The 16,083-nt window shown below is 46.6% G+C and overlaps 1 protein-coding gene across 2 annotated transcripts in view; it reads left to right on the top strand.

Annotated features, from left to right (window-relative positions):
* MYZAP (myocardial zonula adherens protein) overlaps positions 1-16,083 on the top strand; it is an 87,051-nt gene that overhangs the window by 1,527 nt on the left and 69,441 nt on the right. For both annotated transcript variants that reach the window (XM_084878161.1, XM_084878162.1), the window contains exon 2: positions 12,314-12,400. In XM_084878161.1, the coding sequence (XP_084734287.1) occupies positions 12,314-12,400 (87 nt within the window). The remainder of the gene's footprint in view (positions 1-12,313; positions 12,401-16,083) is intronic.

The following is a 16,083-nucleotide window of genomic DNA, read 5'->3' as shown; positions in this document are numbered from 1 at the left end:
CCCCCGCCCCCCCCCCAGAGGTGGGAGCTGATTGGAGTGATAATGTGGGTGGATGCAAACGTGAAAAGTATCAATATAATCTTTCTGAAGATGTTTTCTCAAAATTTAGTTTCAAGAATTTCTTTGGTTCTATGTGTTTTGGTGTCTGGCACAGTGGACAGAGTATTGAGGAGACTCTGCCTTTTGAATGAGACAACCTAAATAATTTGGAGAGAAGGGGTCAGGGCCCTGATTCAAACCATGCAGGGCTGTTCTGAGCACATGAGTACTTGTTTTGAAAAGATATCTAAAGGTTCTAGGATTTCCTTTATGATTTCCACCTCTGTTCATGATTTGCAAATGTCATGAGTAGTGTGTGTGTGTGTGTGTGTGTGTGTGTGTGTGTGAAATGAGAGGCTGTGATCTTTTGATTGATGCTTGATTGGTGTGTGTGTGTGTGTGTGTGTGTGTGTGTGTGAAATGAGAGGCTGTGATCTTTTGATTGATGCTTGATTGGTTTATTAAACAACATTTATAGATCTCCTCTGTGTGATTCAGGGCCAGACTCTGGGGTTCACTCTACCTGTGGAGACCAACTGTCACAGACTGCCATCATACAGTGTGATGGTTGCCCAGTGCGGTAGAGTGTTGATAAGTCCAGTGGAAGCTGCAAGGACAGACTTTCTGGAAGCATCTGAGCAAGGCCTCCCTCTGCAGGGGACATTTGAGTTTAGTCTTGCAGGATGAGGAGGAGTGTGCAGGGCCATTGACATTTCTGGGATGCTGAAAGGAGGAACTACCACTCTTCTGAATGGAACTCTTTTGACATACACTGTATAGCAGTGGCATATTGGACCTGCTTTATAGCAAAACAATTTTTTTTTTTTTAAAAAAACAGGAGCACACTGTCTTGAAAATAAAATTGTAGACCAAACAAGTAATCATGAAACAACCATTTGTAGGTTGTTTCCTTTCTCATATTGGACAAGCGATGGTTTTGAACAATAACGTTGGCCATTAAAATAGCATTTCTGTTTTCTTACCAAATTAGGGGCTACAGGGGAGCCAGGCTGTGTTGGTGTAGACATTCAAGCCAACCAGAAATGGTGGTGACAGCTGACACTGAGCAGGGAGTTCTCTGAGTCAGCTGCCAGGGGTGGTGTGGCCAGACCAGACTGTCACCAGTTACCCTTCATTGAGTGGCTGCCACCTGCAATTTATACTTCCTCCTTATCTGAAATCATCTTTCAAGGAAGAAAACAACAACTGTAGGTGGGAGAGTAATTCCTGTCAGCTGATAAACAAAGCTCTAAGAGGCATGTATGGAGGCCAACAGCAGGGCTTGTGAAATGGTTAAAACAATCTGCCTCCAACCAGTTGTGCTCTAAAAATAGTTTTATCTATGGCAACAGCAGGAAGATAAATTGGCTGGAGAATGACCATAGACAGAAAAATAACCTTGGAGAATGGGGAAAATATTTTAAAAATACTGACATCGCTTCATGGTTTTGAAAGAAATTTTGTAAATGCAGTTAGTCCCACTGAACGAGCCTTTGAAGCGAGAGGTCAGTGTGTGGCCAGGTTGTGCACTTGTGGGGGAAGGCACCTGGTGCTTTGTGCAGCCAAATATTATTGCTCCAACTGTCCAGCTAGGATGGTGTGGCACCTGTCAAGGGTGTCTTCCCGCACCATTAGGCATTATGAATATCTCCTACTGATAATAAAAGACTGTTGGCTGATGTTATTGTTATCATGGCCCCTTGGTGGCATATAAAACAAAACAAAACAAAGCAAAACCCTGGCCCTGGCTGGCTGGACAGCTCAGTTGATTAGAGCAGGGGTCAGCAAACCGCGGCTCGAGAGCCATATGTGGCTCTTTGGCCCCTTGAGTGTGGCTCTTCCACAAAATACCACTGCCTGGGCTAGTCTGTTTTGAAGAAGTGGCATTAGAAGACGTTTAAGTTTAAAAAATTTGGCTCTCAAAAGAAATTTTATTTTATTTTATTTAAAAAAATATTTTATTGATTTTACACAGAGAGGAATTGAGAGGGACAGAGAGTTTAGAAACGTCGATGAGAGAGAAACACCGACCAGCTGCCTCTTGCACACCCCCCCTGAGGATGTGCCCACAACCAAGGTACATGCCCTTGACCGGAATCGAACCTGGGACCTTTCAGTCCGCAGGCTGACGCTCTATCCACTGAGCCAAACCGGTCCCGGCATCAAAGAAATTTTAATCATTGTACTGTTGATATTTGACTCTGTTGACTAATGATTTTATGACCACTGGGTTAGAGCATTGACCAGGTACACCAAGGTTTCAGGTTTGATCCCGACTAGGGACACATAAGAACCAATCAATAAGTGCATAAATAGGTGGAACTACAAATCAATGCCTCTTTCTCTCCCTCTCCCTCCCTCTCCCTCTTCCTCCCTTCCTCTCCAGTCTCTCCCTCCCTCTCCCTCTCCCTCTCTCTCCCTCCCTCTCTCCCTCCCTTTCCCTCCCTTTCCCTGTTCCTCTCTCCCTCCATCCCTCTCTCCCTCCCTTTCCTTCTCTCCCTCTCTCCTTCTCTCCTCCTCTCCCTCTTCCCCTCACTCCCTCTCTCTTCTCCCTCTCCCTCTCTCTAAAGTCAATTAAAAAACAACAACACTTAAAAAAAAAAAATCCCAAACACAACAGGGCCACAGGGACAGGACTGTCGCCTAGCCTGCTCTTGCCCACACTTCTGTTTATTTGGCAGAGGCTTCCTCTGTTAAATGCCAGAATGGGCCTGCCAGTCATCACTTCCTAGCTCATGCACCACTCTCCTGGGTCCCATTTCTGTCTGATTGGCTCAATACAAAGAATTCTCTTCAGTTGGGCAATGAATGGGCCTGACAGGTATTTAGCTCATTTCCCTTTCCTTTTCACAGAAACACTTTGTGCATAACCTCTGTAATGTCCCACAGGCTCTGAGGAAGGGACACAGGGTGTTATGGGACCTCAGGGTCTAGGGAGGGAAGTTGGCTGCAGCATCCCCCAGGGAGGGCATGGGCAGGGGGCTTGCTGGACCCTCACGAGGGCCCTCCTGAGCCAGACCCTGACAGGCCAAGTTACAAGGTTTGGGAACCCTGGCATCCTCGGGGCTTAGCCCAGAAGCCTCTGCCACTAAAAGTTGACAGTCATATCTCAGGGGGAAAAAGAAAAATGAAAGAAACGTACCAGCTTCTCTGGTTTGTTTTGGTTCACCTATCTTGCTGTGTCAGGTGTAGGATGAATCCTCGGGACTGTTAAGGAAACTTGAGACCTGGAAGCTTCTAGTCACTTGGGAAACCTTTTGAAGTCAGTCAGCTTCAAAAATTGTCCAATTGAGTTCAGGGAGCTGTGGGTCCAGTGCTAGCTAACTAGAGACCATGCTGAAATGTCTCGATCTAAAATGTTTTCACCATTGGTCTGCGGACCTCAAGGTCCCCAGGTTCTATTGGTTGCAGGCTCCTCCCCGGCCCAGGCCCTGATTGAGGCGTGTGCAGGAAGCAATCAGCCGATGCATTTATTTTTAAAAAATATATTTTATTGATTTTTTTCACAGAGAGGAAGGGAGAGAGATAGAGAGCTAGAAACATCGATGAGAGAGAAATATTAACCAGCTGCCTCCTGCATTCCCCCTACTGGGGATGTGCCCGCAACCGTTACACATGCCCTTGACCGGAATCGAACCTGGGATTCAGTCTACAGACTGACGCTCTATCCACTGAGCCAAACCGGTTTTGGTCCAATCGATGTATTTCTCTTATATAAATATTTCTCTCTGTCTTTCCCTCTCTCTTCCACTCTCTTTGAAAATCAATGGAAAAATATCCTAGGGTGAGGGTTAAAAAACAATGCTTTCAGTGATTCTGTGTGTCGTGGTCTTAGAGCTTCCTGTGGCGATCCCTCTCAGGCTAACACAATGCTAGTATTGCCCAACACACTGAAGAGTAACACAGTGGCATTTACTGCTTTTCCCTCTTTAGATGAGTGATATTCCCTAAATGTCAATCACATTGTTGACTCTTACTTGTTCCTTAAGGCCAGAGTGAAATGCAAAATTCAGTCACCCGATTCCTGCTTCAAGAGCCCCCTCATTTTGTAGAAATGCAGACACTCCTGGGACAGTGTTCTGAAAGGTCCCTTTGCCAGAGAAAGTACCGACCCCTTAGTTCAGCATCAGGCCCCTCTGATCTGCCTTCCGTTTCCTGTATCCTCCACCCCCATGTAACCTCTTCCTAGATATTCCAAACTGCTCACCATTCCCCAAGCTTTCCATGCTGTTTCTGGCCTTGCTGCCATTTTCGTACCTCTCCTCTGATGAAGGGTCATCTCCTCCAGGAAGTGTGCCCTGAACCCTCCTCTCCCGGGTGCCCCAAGAGGCTTGTGAACCCTGTCATTGTTTGCATCACCTACCTTTAACTACTTCAGGGACCCTCCCTCCCCACGCTACTGTACTGGGTGCTTGAAAAGAGGCGTGTTGCCGATCAGTGGATAGAGGGTCGGCCTGCGGACTGAAAGGTCCCAGGTTCGATTCCAATCAAGGGCATGTACCTTGGTTGCAGGCACATCTGCAGTAGGAGGTGTGCAGGAGGCAGCTTATCGATGTTTCTCACTCTCTATCCCTCTATCCCTCTCTCTTCCTCTCTGTAAAAAAATCAATAAAAATATATTAAGAAGAGGTGCATCACCAGGGTCCTAGAGGAGCCACACGTAGCATTGGATTGGCAAAGGGGAAAACAGGAAGAGAAGCCTGGGAGGAAAGCCCGCCCATCAACGCTGGCTCACCTGGGCAGGAAGCAGGTGACAAATGGATGGGAGTGCTGGCCCAGGTGCGGAGAGGACTCTGACAGTTCTGGGAAGGCCTCCAATTTTGCAGTTACCTCATCCTGTTGCATAGTTGGAGTTTCATTCCTTTGGTTAAGTCAGTGGTTCTCAACCCTGGTTGTAAACAGCATCACCAGGAAGCTTAAAATATCTGTGCCCAGGCGCCACCCCAGACCTTTCAAACAAGAACTCCAAAGAGCAGAGAACAACATTCGTATTGTTCACGAAGCTCCCCAGGTGACTTCAACGTGCAGCCAAGGATTGAAGTTCCTTCTTCCAGCTTTGCTCTCCCCTTACAGCTTTTGTGGAAATGCAGCCACTCCTGGGACAGTGTTCTGGAAGGGCCCTTTGGCCTCGTGGAAGGGCCAGGCTGTCGGGAGGGGCAGATGGGGGGGTCATACACTGCAGGTCACACTGCTGTCTCTCTGGGCACTCACTTACCTGCGTGCTCTCCCTGATCTTGGCGTTCGCACATTGTGTGCTGGACAGAAGGGAGCCAGCATGACAGGTAGAGAGGTCGCATCTCCTGTCTATGAGTTTTTTCTGGAGCCAGCCCTGACATGGGAAAAAGTGTTCAACTATATAGGTCAGGGGTCAGCACGCTACTATCCATGGGCCAAAACCAGTCCTTGGCCTATTTTGTATTATTTGAGCTAAGCATGATTTTTATAGTGGCCTGGGAAACCTAAATGTTGACTCTCTGGTACTTACAGAAAAAAGTTTGCCCCACCCTGATGTAGATAATCAGGCCTTCAAGTTCAGAGCCACAGCAGAGATAAGAGGCCTACTCCAGAACAGACATGCCTTGTTCCACACTGCTCACCCTGAGCTTTCTGGAGAGTTGATGCTGGTACTGAGCAGAGAGGGTGTGGGATCCATCCTCCCACCTCAGCCATAGGGTCTACACCTTCTCTTGTTAGAGGAACTGGGCAAGGGCCCCACCCACAGTCACAGCGCAGACCAGGGCTGAGAGAGATGTAAATGCAGTTGGCTAATTTCCTTAGGGAAATCAATGGTCATAAACTGGTTAGTAACACCTGTCACCTCTCAGGGTCATCTTCTCCACACCTTTTTATTTGAGATGGATAGTTTTCCTCAAGTAAGCCCAGGTGCCTGAAGCTGAGAGCATGATGGCATGTAGATTCCCATCCCCTACCCCTCTATCCCCAGCCCCCCACTTCCCCAGATGGAGACCAGCCCTCTGCCTTCACAAAGGGGTCAGAAACAAGCCCCAGGGAGCATGCTTAGCTTCCAGGAACCCCGAGTTGCAAACAAGGGCTTGCTTGTGTATTTTCTTGTGGAGGAAGTTTGAATGCTTGTGGTGGTGGCTTGAATGCTGTCTGCCCTTCTCTTGCTCTCCTTCAAGCCATGGGGTTTAGTTTGAAGAAAGAGGGGGGCTCTCTAGAAAGTTTCAGGCATATTCTCCTTACTGTGTATTACTATTAGTTCAACCCCGAAAGAAATCCATACTGATATTTACTGAGCAAAGGCCTATGTTGTGTTGATTCTATTTTAAGCTCTGTAAGGGCTACCAATTCAATTAGGGCACAAAGCTTGCTCGATCTCTCTATTTTCCCCTTCTGTCATGTTGCAGTTGTGGACATAGCAGGAGGTACTCAATAATTGCTATCGAATCACTGAACTCAGGTTTGAGTTTTAGTTCCTTCCTCTAGCCTTCCATTAGAGGCCTTGCTTCTGCAGCAGCCATTTGTAGGTTGTTAGAGGTTGGCCTCTGCCTATTTGCCCATTTTCTGTTCTACTACAGCTTAAGCTGCTGGCCCACTTACCATTCTTAGAACAGGCCAGCTTCTGCACCTTTGACCAGCCGGGAGCAAACACCTTTCATGGTAGCTGTCTGTTATTCTGACTACAAGTTGTCCGAACCTCACTGACTTGAAAAGTTCTTTCTGTACTTCTATACTCAGTACAAATGTCAACTCTAGGAGCCTTTCCATATATGATCCTGCCTCCAGTTAAGATGATTGTTCTCCTCCCTATATTCCCATAGTAATCAAGAACACTTATAGAGGGCCAAATATGTGCCAGAAACTATTCTCAGCCCTTGACATGTGCCAGCTACCTTAATCTTCACCACAGTCCTGAAAGAGTGGTTCTGCAGTATTGTTAGCTCTGTTTTACAACTAAGGTAACTGAAGCTGAAGATCAAGTAGCTTTCCAAAGGTTTCAGAGCTAGTCCGTGTCAGGGCCAATATTAGAATCCAGGAAGTGGAGTTCGCCAATCTATCCTGTCCCTCAGGATCTTGTGTTGGTGACAGGCACTCAGTGTTCTTGGTTGCCTTGTTTGGGTTTGCTTTTGGATTCTGAGCTTCTGGGGGCCTGGCTGTTTCTTTTTCATCTTGGGACCCCCAGAGCCCTTAAAAGTATTTTACCAGTAACTGGGTGATCAGATACACCGAGTCTCTCTTTCTGCTTTTATGCACTGGAGGGGATCCTCACGTATAGGGGTGGCCTAATAGCTGTGGTGTTCAAGATAGATAATTTTCAGCATTCCTCATTGTTCAGAACACAAGGCTGAGCTAGCCGCTCTGGGAACCCCATAGAGTAAAGTACCCTACCTGCCTCTCAGGTACTGCCCGGCCTCACTTGCTCTGAGTATTGTGTATCTGAGTTTCAGGAAACCATTGGATCAGCATCATCGATGGTTGAGAGATTTGCCTTGATCTTACTCAGTGGGAGATTTCCCCACAAGTGGATTCCTGAAAACAAATGAATAAGGAGAGGTAAACCACACCAGGACCACCTAATGGGTGCATTCAGGGGTTACTTCTGGTAATGCTGCTGTTGAGGAACTCAGCGTACCATCCAGACCACTGAGATGTTCTGTTTGCTGCTCCGAGGCAGCCCTGGGGGTTTAGGAAAGGTTGATATCTTTCTTCCTATCTTTCTGATACATTGCTCTCAATCTTTATTCGTGCTATCATTAATACCGTTATTTTAATTAAAAAACTTGCAACAGTTGCAAACAATGCAGAAATCCCACTTTCTAGAGACTGCTGCCACCATCACCAATTGGTTGTGTTTCCTTAAAGACATTTTTTCATATAATTTTACACCAGTGATTTAAAAAACAAAAATGTGCCCTGGCCAGGCGGCTCAGTTGGTTGGATTGTCGTCCTGTACACCAAAAGGTTGTGGGTTTGATTCCCCCAGTCAGGGCACACACCCAGGTTACATGTACAGTCCCTGATCGGGGTGCATACAAGAGGCAACCGATTGAGGTTTTTCTTTCACATCGATCTTTCTCTCTCTCCCCAACCTTCCTCTCTCTTTAAAAATCATTAAAAAATATTATCAGGTGAGAATTAAACAAACAAACAAAAATGGGGTTATTTTTTCAATGCAGCTTTTTTCTCCCCACCTGACAACATATTTGGCCATCTTGTTAGGAAGGCATCTGATTTCGTTCCTGGATTTAAATTGCTCTGTATAGATAGCTAGTCGTCAGTGGCTCAGCCTTGATTCAAGAATGCTAGCAGGGTCCTTAGGGTTTCCATCAAGCAGCTCTAATGATAAGAGTAAACAATCCAGGGGCACTCTAAAACTTCCAGATATCTTTGAGGTTCATTTTATTTTAATTCATTATCTGTCACCAGGTACAACTGATAGTTCAGGGAATTGCATTCTATTTACCCTGCGGCTTTGTAAACTCAGGGGACACATGGCTCAGTGAGAGCTACAGGAAGGGTGCTGAGGAATATCGAAGTTTGGGGTGGGCAGATGAAGAATGGGCTCAAGCCGAGGAAGGGGACATCTTGCCTTTGGGTGGTGGGACCCCTGGGGACACTCCTGGGCCTGTCGTCTCTTCAGTTTTGTAGTTTATTGCCATTATGGATTACCCATCGAGGGCAATTAACTTACACACACACAAAAAAAATCACAGTTCTAATGCCCACTAGATCCAGGGACCAAATTGTTATTTCCATGGGAAGCAAGAGCTGTGAAACCAAGTAGGCTCATCTCATTTTGGAACTTGTAGGATGATGATACTATGAAGATAATAATAAAAATCTCTGATGTTGATAGAGGCTTACTATGTGCCAGACATCTTCCTTTGATTCACAGCTTGCCTTTGAGATTCTGAGAGCTCAAATAACTGTCCCATAGTTAATGCAGATGGTAGGTATTGAAACCTGGGTGTGCATGTTTGCCCATGTGTGTGAGTGTGTGTGTGTGTGTGTGTGTGTGTGTGTGTGTGTGTGTGAGAGAGAGAGAGAGAGAGAAAGAGAGAGAGAGAGAGAGAGAGAGAGAGAGAGAGAGAGAGAGAGAGAGAGAGAGAGAGATATGTGGTACTGGAGAAGAGAACCTTATTTTCTCTGCAGAATTAAACTGTGGATTAGATCCAGCCTATCAGTGAAGACTGTTACCCTTTGAAGTCTGTGTAAATGCCAACTGGTTTCAACCAGTTCAAGTGGCCTGAAGTCAGAGGGTTGCCTTTCTCCAGAGGGACTAAGATTCCCATCAGTGTTGCTGCCTGTCAGCTAACCTTGGTAGTTAGTTTCTTTTTGGACAACATGACTGGCAGCGAGTTTTGAAAGTTTGGCATACAATTAGCCACCTAAGAGGCAGATAGCCTTGGGACCATTGGGGGACGAAGCTTGCCCTAAGGATGGGGAGCGATCTCGAAATCAAATCATGTGGTTGAAAGAACTGGGATTGTTTAATCCAGAGGAAAAGAGGTTCAGAGGACAGCAGGCCTGTCTAGAAAAAGGGAATTATACTGCAGTCTCCAAGGGCAGCGCTAGGTCTTTTAGGTAAGAGTTCTGAGGGAACAAGGTAGTTCATTACCCGGAAGTGAGAGGTGCTGGGCAGCAAAATGGGATGCTTCAGAGGGAGGTGATGGTGTATGTGGAAGAACTAACACGTGTCCCAAATACCCACGTGTACGAAATGTTACCCCCAGATTGGGCACCCATCTGCCAGTTACATTGTTATCTGTGGGTTTCCTTCAAAGTGCTGACCAAGCATAAATGAATCATGATGCTTTGTTACAATTAAAAATGGCAAAGTTAAAACAGAGTGTTCCAAGGAAGAAAGAAATGTCAAGATTTTTTTTATGGTAAAAGTTGCATTCTTGAGAAGAATCAGCCCTACATTCTTATTAGCCCCTGGATTGGTCTAAGATAAATATTCCGGATACCATGGAAGTCAGGTGATCTGGACACCTGAACATTCTTTAAGTCCTTCAGGCAGGTAATCACAAGGCTATCTATAGGATCTGTATATCTATATTTGTAGCTATATCTACATCTACGTCTACATCTACATCTATCTCCAGGCATTGATGCATACCCAGAAAGTTCATAAGTTTAAGTCCTCAGGCTAGTTAAAATAAAATTAATTCTTCATGCTTCAGCCCATTTGGTCCGATCCAGTTTTGCCAGCTTGACTATACAGATCCTGTTTTAAGTCAGCTTAGCTGTACTGACTTCATCTGGTGTTCTTCACTCGTTCCTCCACAGGCTGGCAGGTGGACTTAACTGGCCTTTTCCTACCCCATCCCACCTTGGGCTTCTTTGCTGCAGGGCATTTTTGCTCAGAGACCACCCTGTGGATCAGTGCAGACCCATGACCCTGCAAATCAAGTTGGGGGTATTGTAGTTTGCTGGGGTTGCTGTAAAAAGTACCACAAACCAGGTGACTTAAACAACAGACATGTATGGTCTCACAGTTCTGTAGCTAGAAGTCTAAAACCTTCTCAGGGCTGTGAGGGAGGATCTGTCCCAGGCTCTTCTCCTCAGCATGTTTACATGGTGTCCCCCCAGCATGACTGTCTGTCTCCACATTTCCCCCTTTTTAAGGACATCAGGCATTTTGGATGGGGGCCCATGCTAAAAGCCTCATTTTAACTTAATACATCTGTGAGGACCCTGTTGCCAAAGAGGGTCACTTCCTGAGGTGCTGGGGTTAGGACTCTAACATTTGAATTTTAGGGAGACATAAATCAATCCATAACAGGGCCAGGCAGCACTCCCGTAAGCTGAATCCATGCAGCTGTGGGCTGGGTACTCTGGGTGCTGCTGGAACCCTCCTTGGGCTTCCCCCTCCTTAGATATATTTCTGTTGATTTCAGAGAGGAAGGGAGAGGGAGAGAGAGATAGAAACATCAATGATGAGAGAGAAGCATTGGTTGGCTGCCTCCTGTACAGGGTATTGAGCCCCCAACCCAGGCATGTGTCCTGACTAGGAATCAAAATGTGACCTCCTGGTTCATAGGTCGATGCTCAACCACTGAGCCATGCTGGCCTGGCTCCTTGGACTTTTTAATTTTTTTAAATATATTTTATTGATTTTGTACAGAGAGGAAGGGAGAGAGGTAGAGAGTTAGAAACATCGATGAGAGAGAGTCATCGATCAGCTGCCTCTTGCAAACCCCCTACTGGGGTTATGCCCGCAACCAAGGTACATGCCCTTGACCGGAATCGAACCCGGGACCCTTCCATCCCCAAGTCGATGCTCTATCCATTGAGCCAAACCGGTCTCGGCTCCTTGGACTTTTTTAATGGCAGGATCATTTCTCCCTGGGAAATGTCACAGCAGGACCAGCTTGTGACCAGCTTGTGACATTAGGGTAAAATAGACATCATGTGTCATTAGTATATTCTCATTGTTTTGCAAACACCACCACCATCTGTCTCCAGAATTTTTTTTTTTTTCCTTCTCAATCGGAAACTTCATACCCATTACGTAACAAGTGCTCATTCTTTTCTCTTCAGCTTCTGGCATAATGGATGCCAGGTGGTCTGGACCCATGAACATTCTTTCTTAAGTCCTTTAGGTGGGTAATCAAAAGGCTACCTATAGGATCTATGTCTGTATCACCATTCTGCTTTCTGTCTCTGTGAATTTGTATTATTGGCTTATTTCGCCCAGCATAATATCCTCAAGTTTACCCAAGTTGTAGCATGTGTCAGAATGTTCTTCCTTTTTAAGGCTGTATAGCATTCCTTTCTCTGTATATACCATACTACATTTTATTTATCCCTCATCCATCAATGAATATTTGTGTTGCTTCCACCTTTGTGTTGCTATTGTGAATGATGAAAACTATGAACATGGTTGTATAAACTTAAAAAAACTTTGTGATTAAATGTACATGTTTATTGTAAAAAATTCAGTATATTGTCAAGTAGAAAGCAACCTCGTACCCCAGTATATTTTGGCCTCTATCCCTCTAGCTGTATATGCATATGGACTATGCATGGGAAATAAGGTTATTCTATATATACTATTTGCCCTTAAAAAAAAAAAACTGTTGGAAAACTATGAAGTCACTCAGTGGTTTCCCTGCTTTGAGCAGCAGTGTGGCGCATGTCGGCGATAGGCAGGCGAAGGCTGGTCTTCCCTCAGTCCCCATGTGGTTGGAACAATTACCCTCATAGCAAAGTCGGGGAAATGGGCTCTGAGAAGCACAAGATTGCCCAGCTCCTTCTACCCCAAATGCAGGTTCCTAACTGGCCTCTCTCTCTCTCTCTCTCCCAGGCAAATGTCTGCAGACTGCGGCTGACCGTACCTCCCGAGAGGTACGTTAGTGAGGAAAGTGAGAAGAAGGTGGACAGAAAAGAGCAAGTAAGGCATTTCTGAGGCAAAGCTGTGACAAGTTCTCCTCTTTGCACTCTTTTATGTAGGTCCCTTTCCCGCCCGCCATCTCTCTAGGCTCTCAGAGCCAAGTGTCAGCGGCCCTGCTGAGGGGAGGGCTCTCCACCTTGCACCCCATTGTCTGTCCTCCAGAAGCCAGACTGCTCTGACCGCTGGCTCTGCCGCCCTCGCCCCTGCCTTGCTTCCTGATGAACACTGGCCCTGTGTTGGCTTTAGTGACAGGTGCTGGGGCAGGGAACGTGTTTTTCCTGAGAGAGCGCAGCCCGGCAGAGTCAAAGGGCCCATTGTGAGCTGCCGGCTGGGCCTGGCCTTTCTGTGCAGCTGGAGTTGGAGCCGGTTCACGCAGTGGAGAGGCCACCTGAGAGGAGAAGCCCAGCAGGCGCTGGGGCGTGGGGCAAGGGCAAGGGCAAGGGCAAGGGCACTTGGCTGCGGGTCGGAGAGAGCAGGCATTCCTATGCCAGCGGCTGTGCTCAGTGCTGAGCCATGGAGATAAGTCTGACCTTGCCCTTGCCTCAGGGAAACTTGCAGTGTTCCAGGCGAGACAGACATGTGAGTAAACAGTGATGGTGTGATGCTTCGTGTCAGCATCTGGGAGTGTTAGAAGGGCTCTGGGAACACGGGAAGGGGGTAACAGACTGCTTGGGGTGGGGATGACATGGAAGCAGAGGCTTATAGGTACACACGGCAGATCCTGCTCACCTCTAGGCCTGTGGTCCTGGGCAAGTCATTGTTCTCATTCACAAACAGTTATGGGATACTTATTGTATTTTAGGCACTGTTCTAGACACTGTGAGCATAGTAATGAGCAAAGCAGTAAACAAACAAACAAAAAGTCCATCATTGACAGGACTTAATATAAGTTCTATTGGGAGAATAACAAAAATTTAAAAATGAAGCAGCATTTCTAGTTTAGAAGGTAGTAAGTGCCGCTGGAGACAAATTAAGCAAGAGAAGGGGACAAGAATACCAGGGTGTGGGTAGTAGGGTTTTTTTTTCTGCATGTATTTTATGTAAGTGTAAAATAAAATAATAAACTATGATATAACATAACTTTTATACATGAAATCATAAACAATACCAACTCAGAATACAAGCCGTGCTTTGGAAATAACCAATTGTGTGGGCACCTATGAAAAAAGAAGCTTTTTCTTGTCTGGTAAAATAGTTGATAGCATCCCCAAATTTACTGTAGGTCTTTGTCTCCTTCCCCTCTCCTACACCCCTTTTCTCCCCACCTGCTGCCAAGGACAAAGAGCCATCTGTGCTCATGCAAATGATGAATGACCAGGAAAGGAGGTAGGGAGGAAAGAAAATGAGGTTATGACTAGAGCAAGGTGAGAGAATGTGAAGTTGCTTATCTGCTGGAAAAGAGAGGATGAGTCCCACTGGAAGGATCCTGTAAAATAGCTGGTTCCAGGTTGGAGCAGGGAGAGCACCAGGTGAGCCTGGGACATCACCCGCTAGAAAGCAATGGAGCATCAAAGGCGAAGGGGGTCATAGCAAAGGACCCGGGAGCTGGTGTGAAAGGTCTCACACTGGCAAACATGGGACAGTTTGAGCACCAAAGAGAATAGTGACAATAATGGGCTATGACACATTGAATGATAAAAACAACCTTCATGAGTGTATCATAATAATCAGGGAGAGAGAGAGAAATAGGAAAAGAGAGCGGGGGGAGGGGAAGAGGAGGGGAAGGAGAGAGGGAGGGAGAGATCTTTATAGAACATCAGCTGATACATATAGAAAATCTGTTTGGTCACTCTTAGGCTGAGTCATCAATAGATGTGATTAATAGGTGAGCGATTATTGTGCAACAGTATATTCATATGGTCTCACAGATTGCTTGCTGATTAAAAAGGTACAGAGGGTCCTAGGTGGTTTGGCTCAGTGGATAGAGTGTCAGCCTGCAGACTGAAGGGTCCTGGGTTTGATTGCCATCAAGGACGCATGCCCAGATTATGGGCTCGATTCCCAGTAGGAGGCAGGAGGCAGCCGATCAACGATTCTCTCTCATTATTGATGATTCTGTCTCTCTCTTCCTCTTTCTTCCTCTCTGACATCCATCAATATATGATCCAGTTTAGTAACCAATAGTGGGATGGCCTGATCCTATGTGATTTCTGAGGTGGTCCCAGTAAAAAGTACTCAGTGTTACCTATGTAATATTCATGCCAAACTTGCTTAACTGAAGCTAGTAATAAGGAAACAGAAAAAGCCAAAACGTGTCTGCAAAACAACTGGCCTGAATCTCTTAATAAATTCAATGTTATTAAAAAAAAAAAAAAAAAAGAGAATCTGTTGGAGATAAAAGAGACTTAACATCAAATATAGTAGGTGAACCTTGATTCGATCCTGGATGAAAAAACTCTGTAAGAGATACATTGGAATAATTAGCTCTGAACATTCTCCAAAGAAAACATTTGGGGCTAATAGTTTGTAACCAAAAGAGAGCAGGGGTGGCCTGGCTTCAGCCACAGGATCCTTGTTGGTGACCAGGACTGAGTGTGGCGCTATTGTTGCTGGGAGTGTGTGTCCCCCCAATGTCCGCTCTGTCCCCTTCCTGTCTGTCCCTTTTAGAGCTGATAGGTTTGTAAGAGAAATGGGCCTGGGCTATGGCCAGGGGCACATGGATAGCTTAGCAAGAGGGGACGCAGAAGGACCTACTAGGGATCATGCCCTGACTGGGAATCTAACCGTTACCTCCTGGTTCATAGGTTAACGCTCAGCCACTGAGCCACACTGGCCGGGCTCAGAAGGAGCACTTTTTGAAAAAGGTCCCAAACGAGTGAGTGACGGGACAGGCCTTGGTAGCTGTCCCCTTGTGCATGGTGGGGGAGGTGGGGGACTTTCTCTGTTGGAGTGACCCGTGCCACAGGCCTGGGGGGATGTTTGTGCAGGGTTCCCGGTGCTGACACTGGGGCAGTGGGAAGCTCTGGAGGGCATGTCATTGCCGTTAAAGCAGAACCAGGCATTCCCAAAGAAACAGGCACTTTTCCCTCACTTTTCCCTGTCAGGGAGTTGGTAACCAAGTTGTGTACTGATTTGCCTATTTGTCTTGAACAGTGCATTTCAAACGTTTTAAAGCAATTGAATTCTCTCCCCCCCCCACCTTCTGATCAAAATGTTATCCCAAACCCATCGATATAATCAAGACAAAAGTGATGATGGTGAAGACCAGAGTCCTCCCAGTTTCCCTTGACCCTGCTCTCTGGGCCCCCTCCTGCCTGAGAACTCCAGGAGCACAGGGCAGAAAACTAGATCCTGTGCCGTGATGCCGCTCATACTGGGCGGACCAGGTGTGCAGCCGGAGTGGCCGTCTGTGATGCATTGGTGACTCACTGCAGAAGAACTGGGGTAGAGAGGAGGAGGTGGGGCTGGCTCTTTCCCCAGGACTGAAGTCCTTGGGTGGTGGCAGCACTCGAAGGCACGGGTGGTAAATGCGAGGCTGCTCTGGGTCATTTCGTCACCAGTCCTGGCGGGGTTCCTGGTTTGAAGTCACTGGGAGCCAGAGGCAGGCACCCGCGAGGAGGCCCTGGGGGTGCCACCACCTCTGATTGATGTGCCTTCTGCGTGGCAGCCCCTCCCTGGGATATCATAGCCCACCCACCTGCAAGATGCCAGGAGTTCTGGTGAGATGACTTTGGTGTTTTGGG

This window comes from Pipistrellus hanaki, assembly GCF_964339955.1.
Source record: "Pipistrellus hanaki genome assembly, chromosome: 1".
Taxonomy (NCBI): Eukaryota; Metazoa; Chordata; class Mammalia; order Chiroptera; family Vespertilionidae; genus Pipistrellus; species Pipistrellus hanaki.
This window is presented reverse-complemented; position numbering and strand designations above follow the sequence as displayed.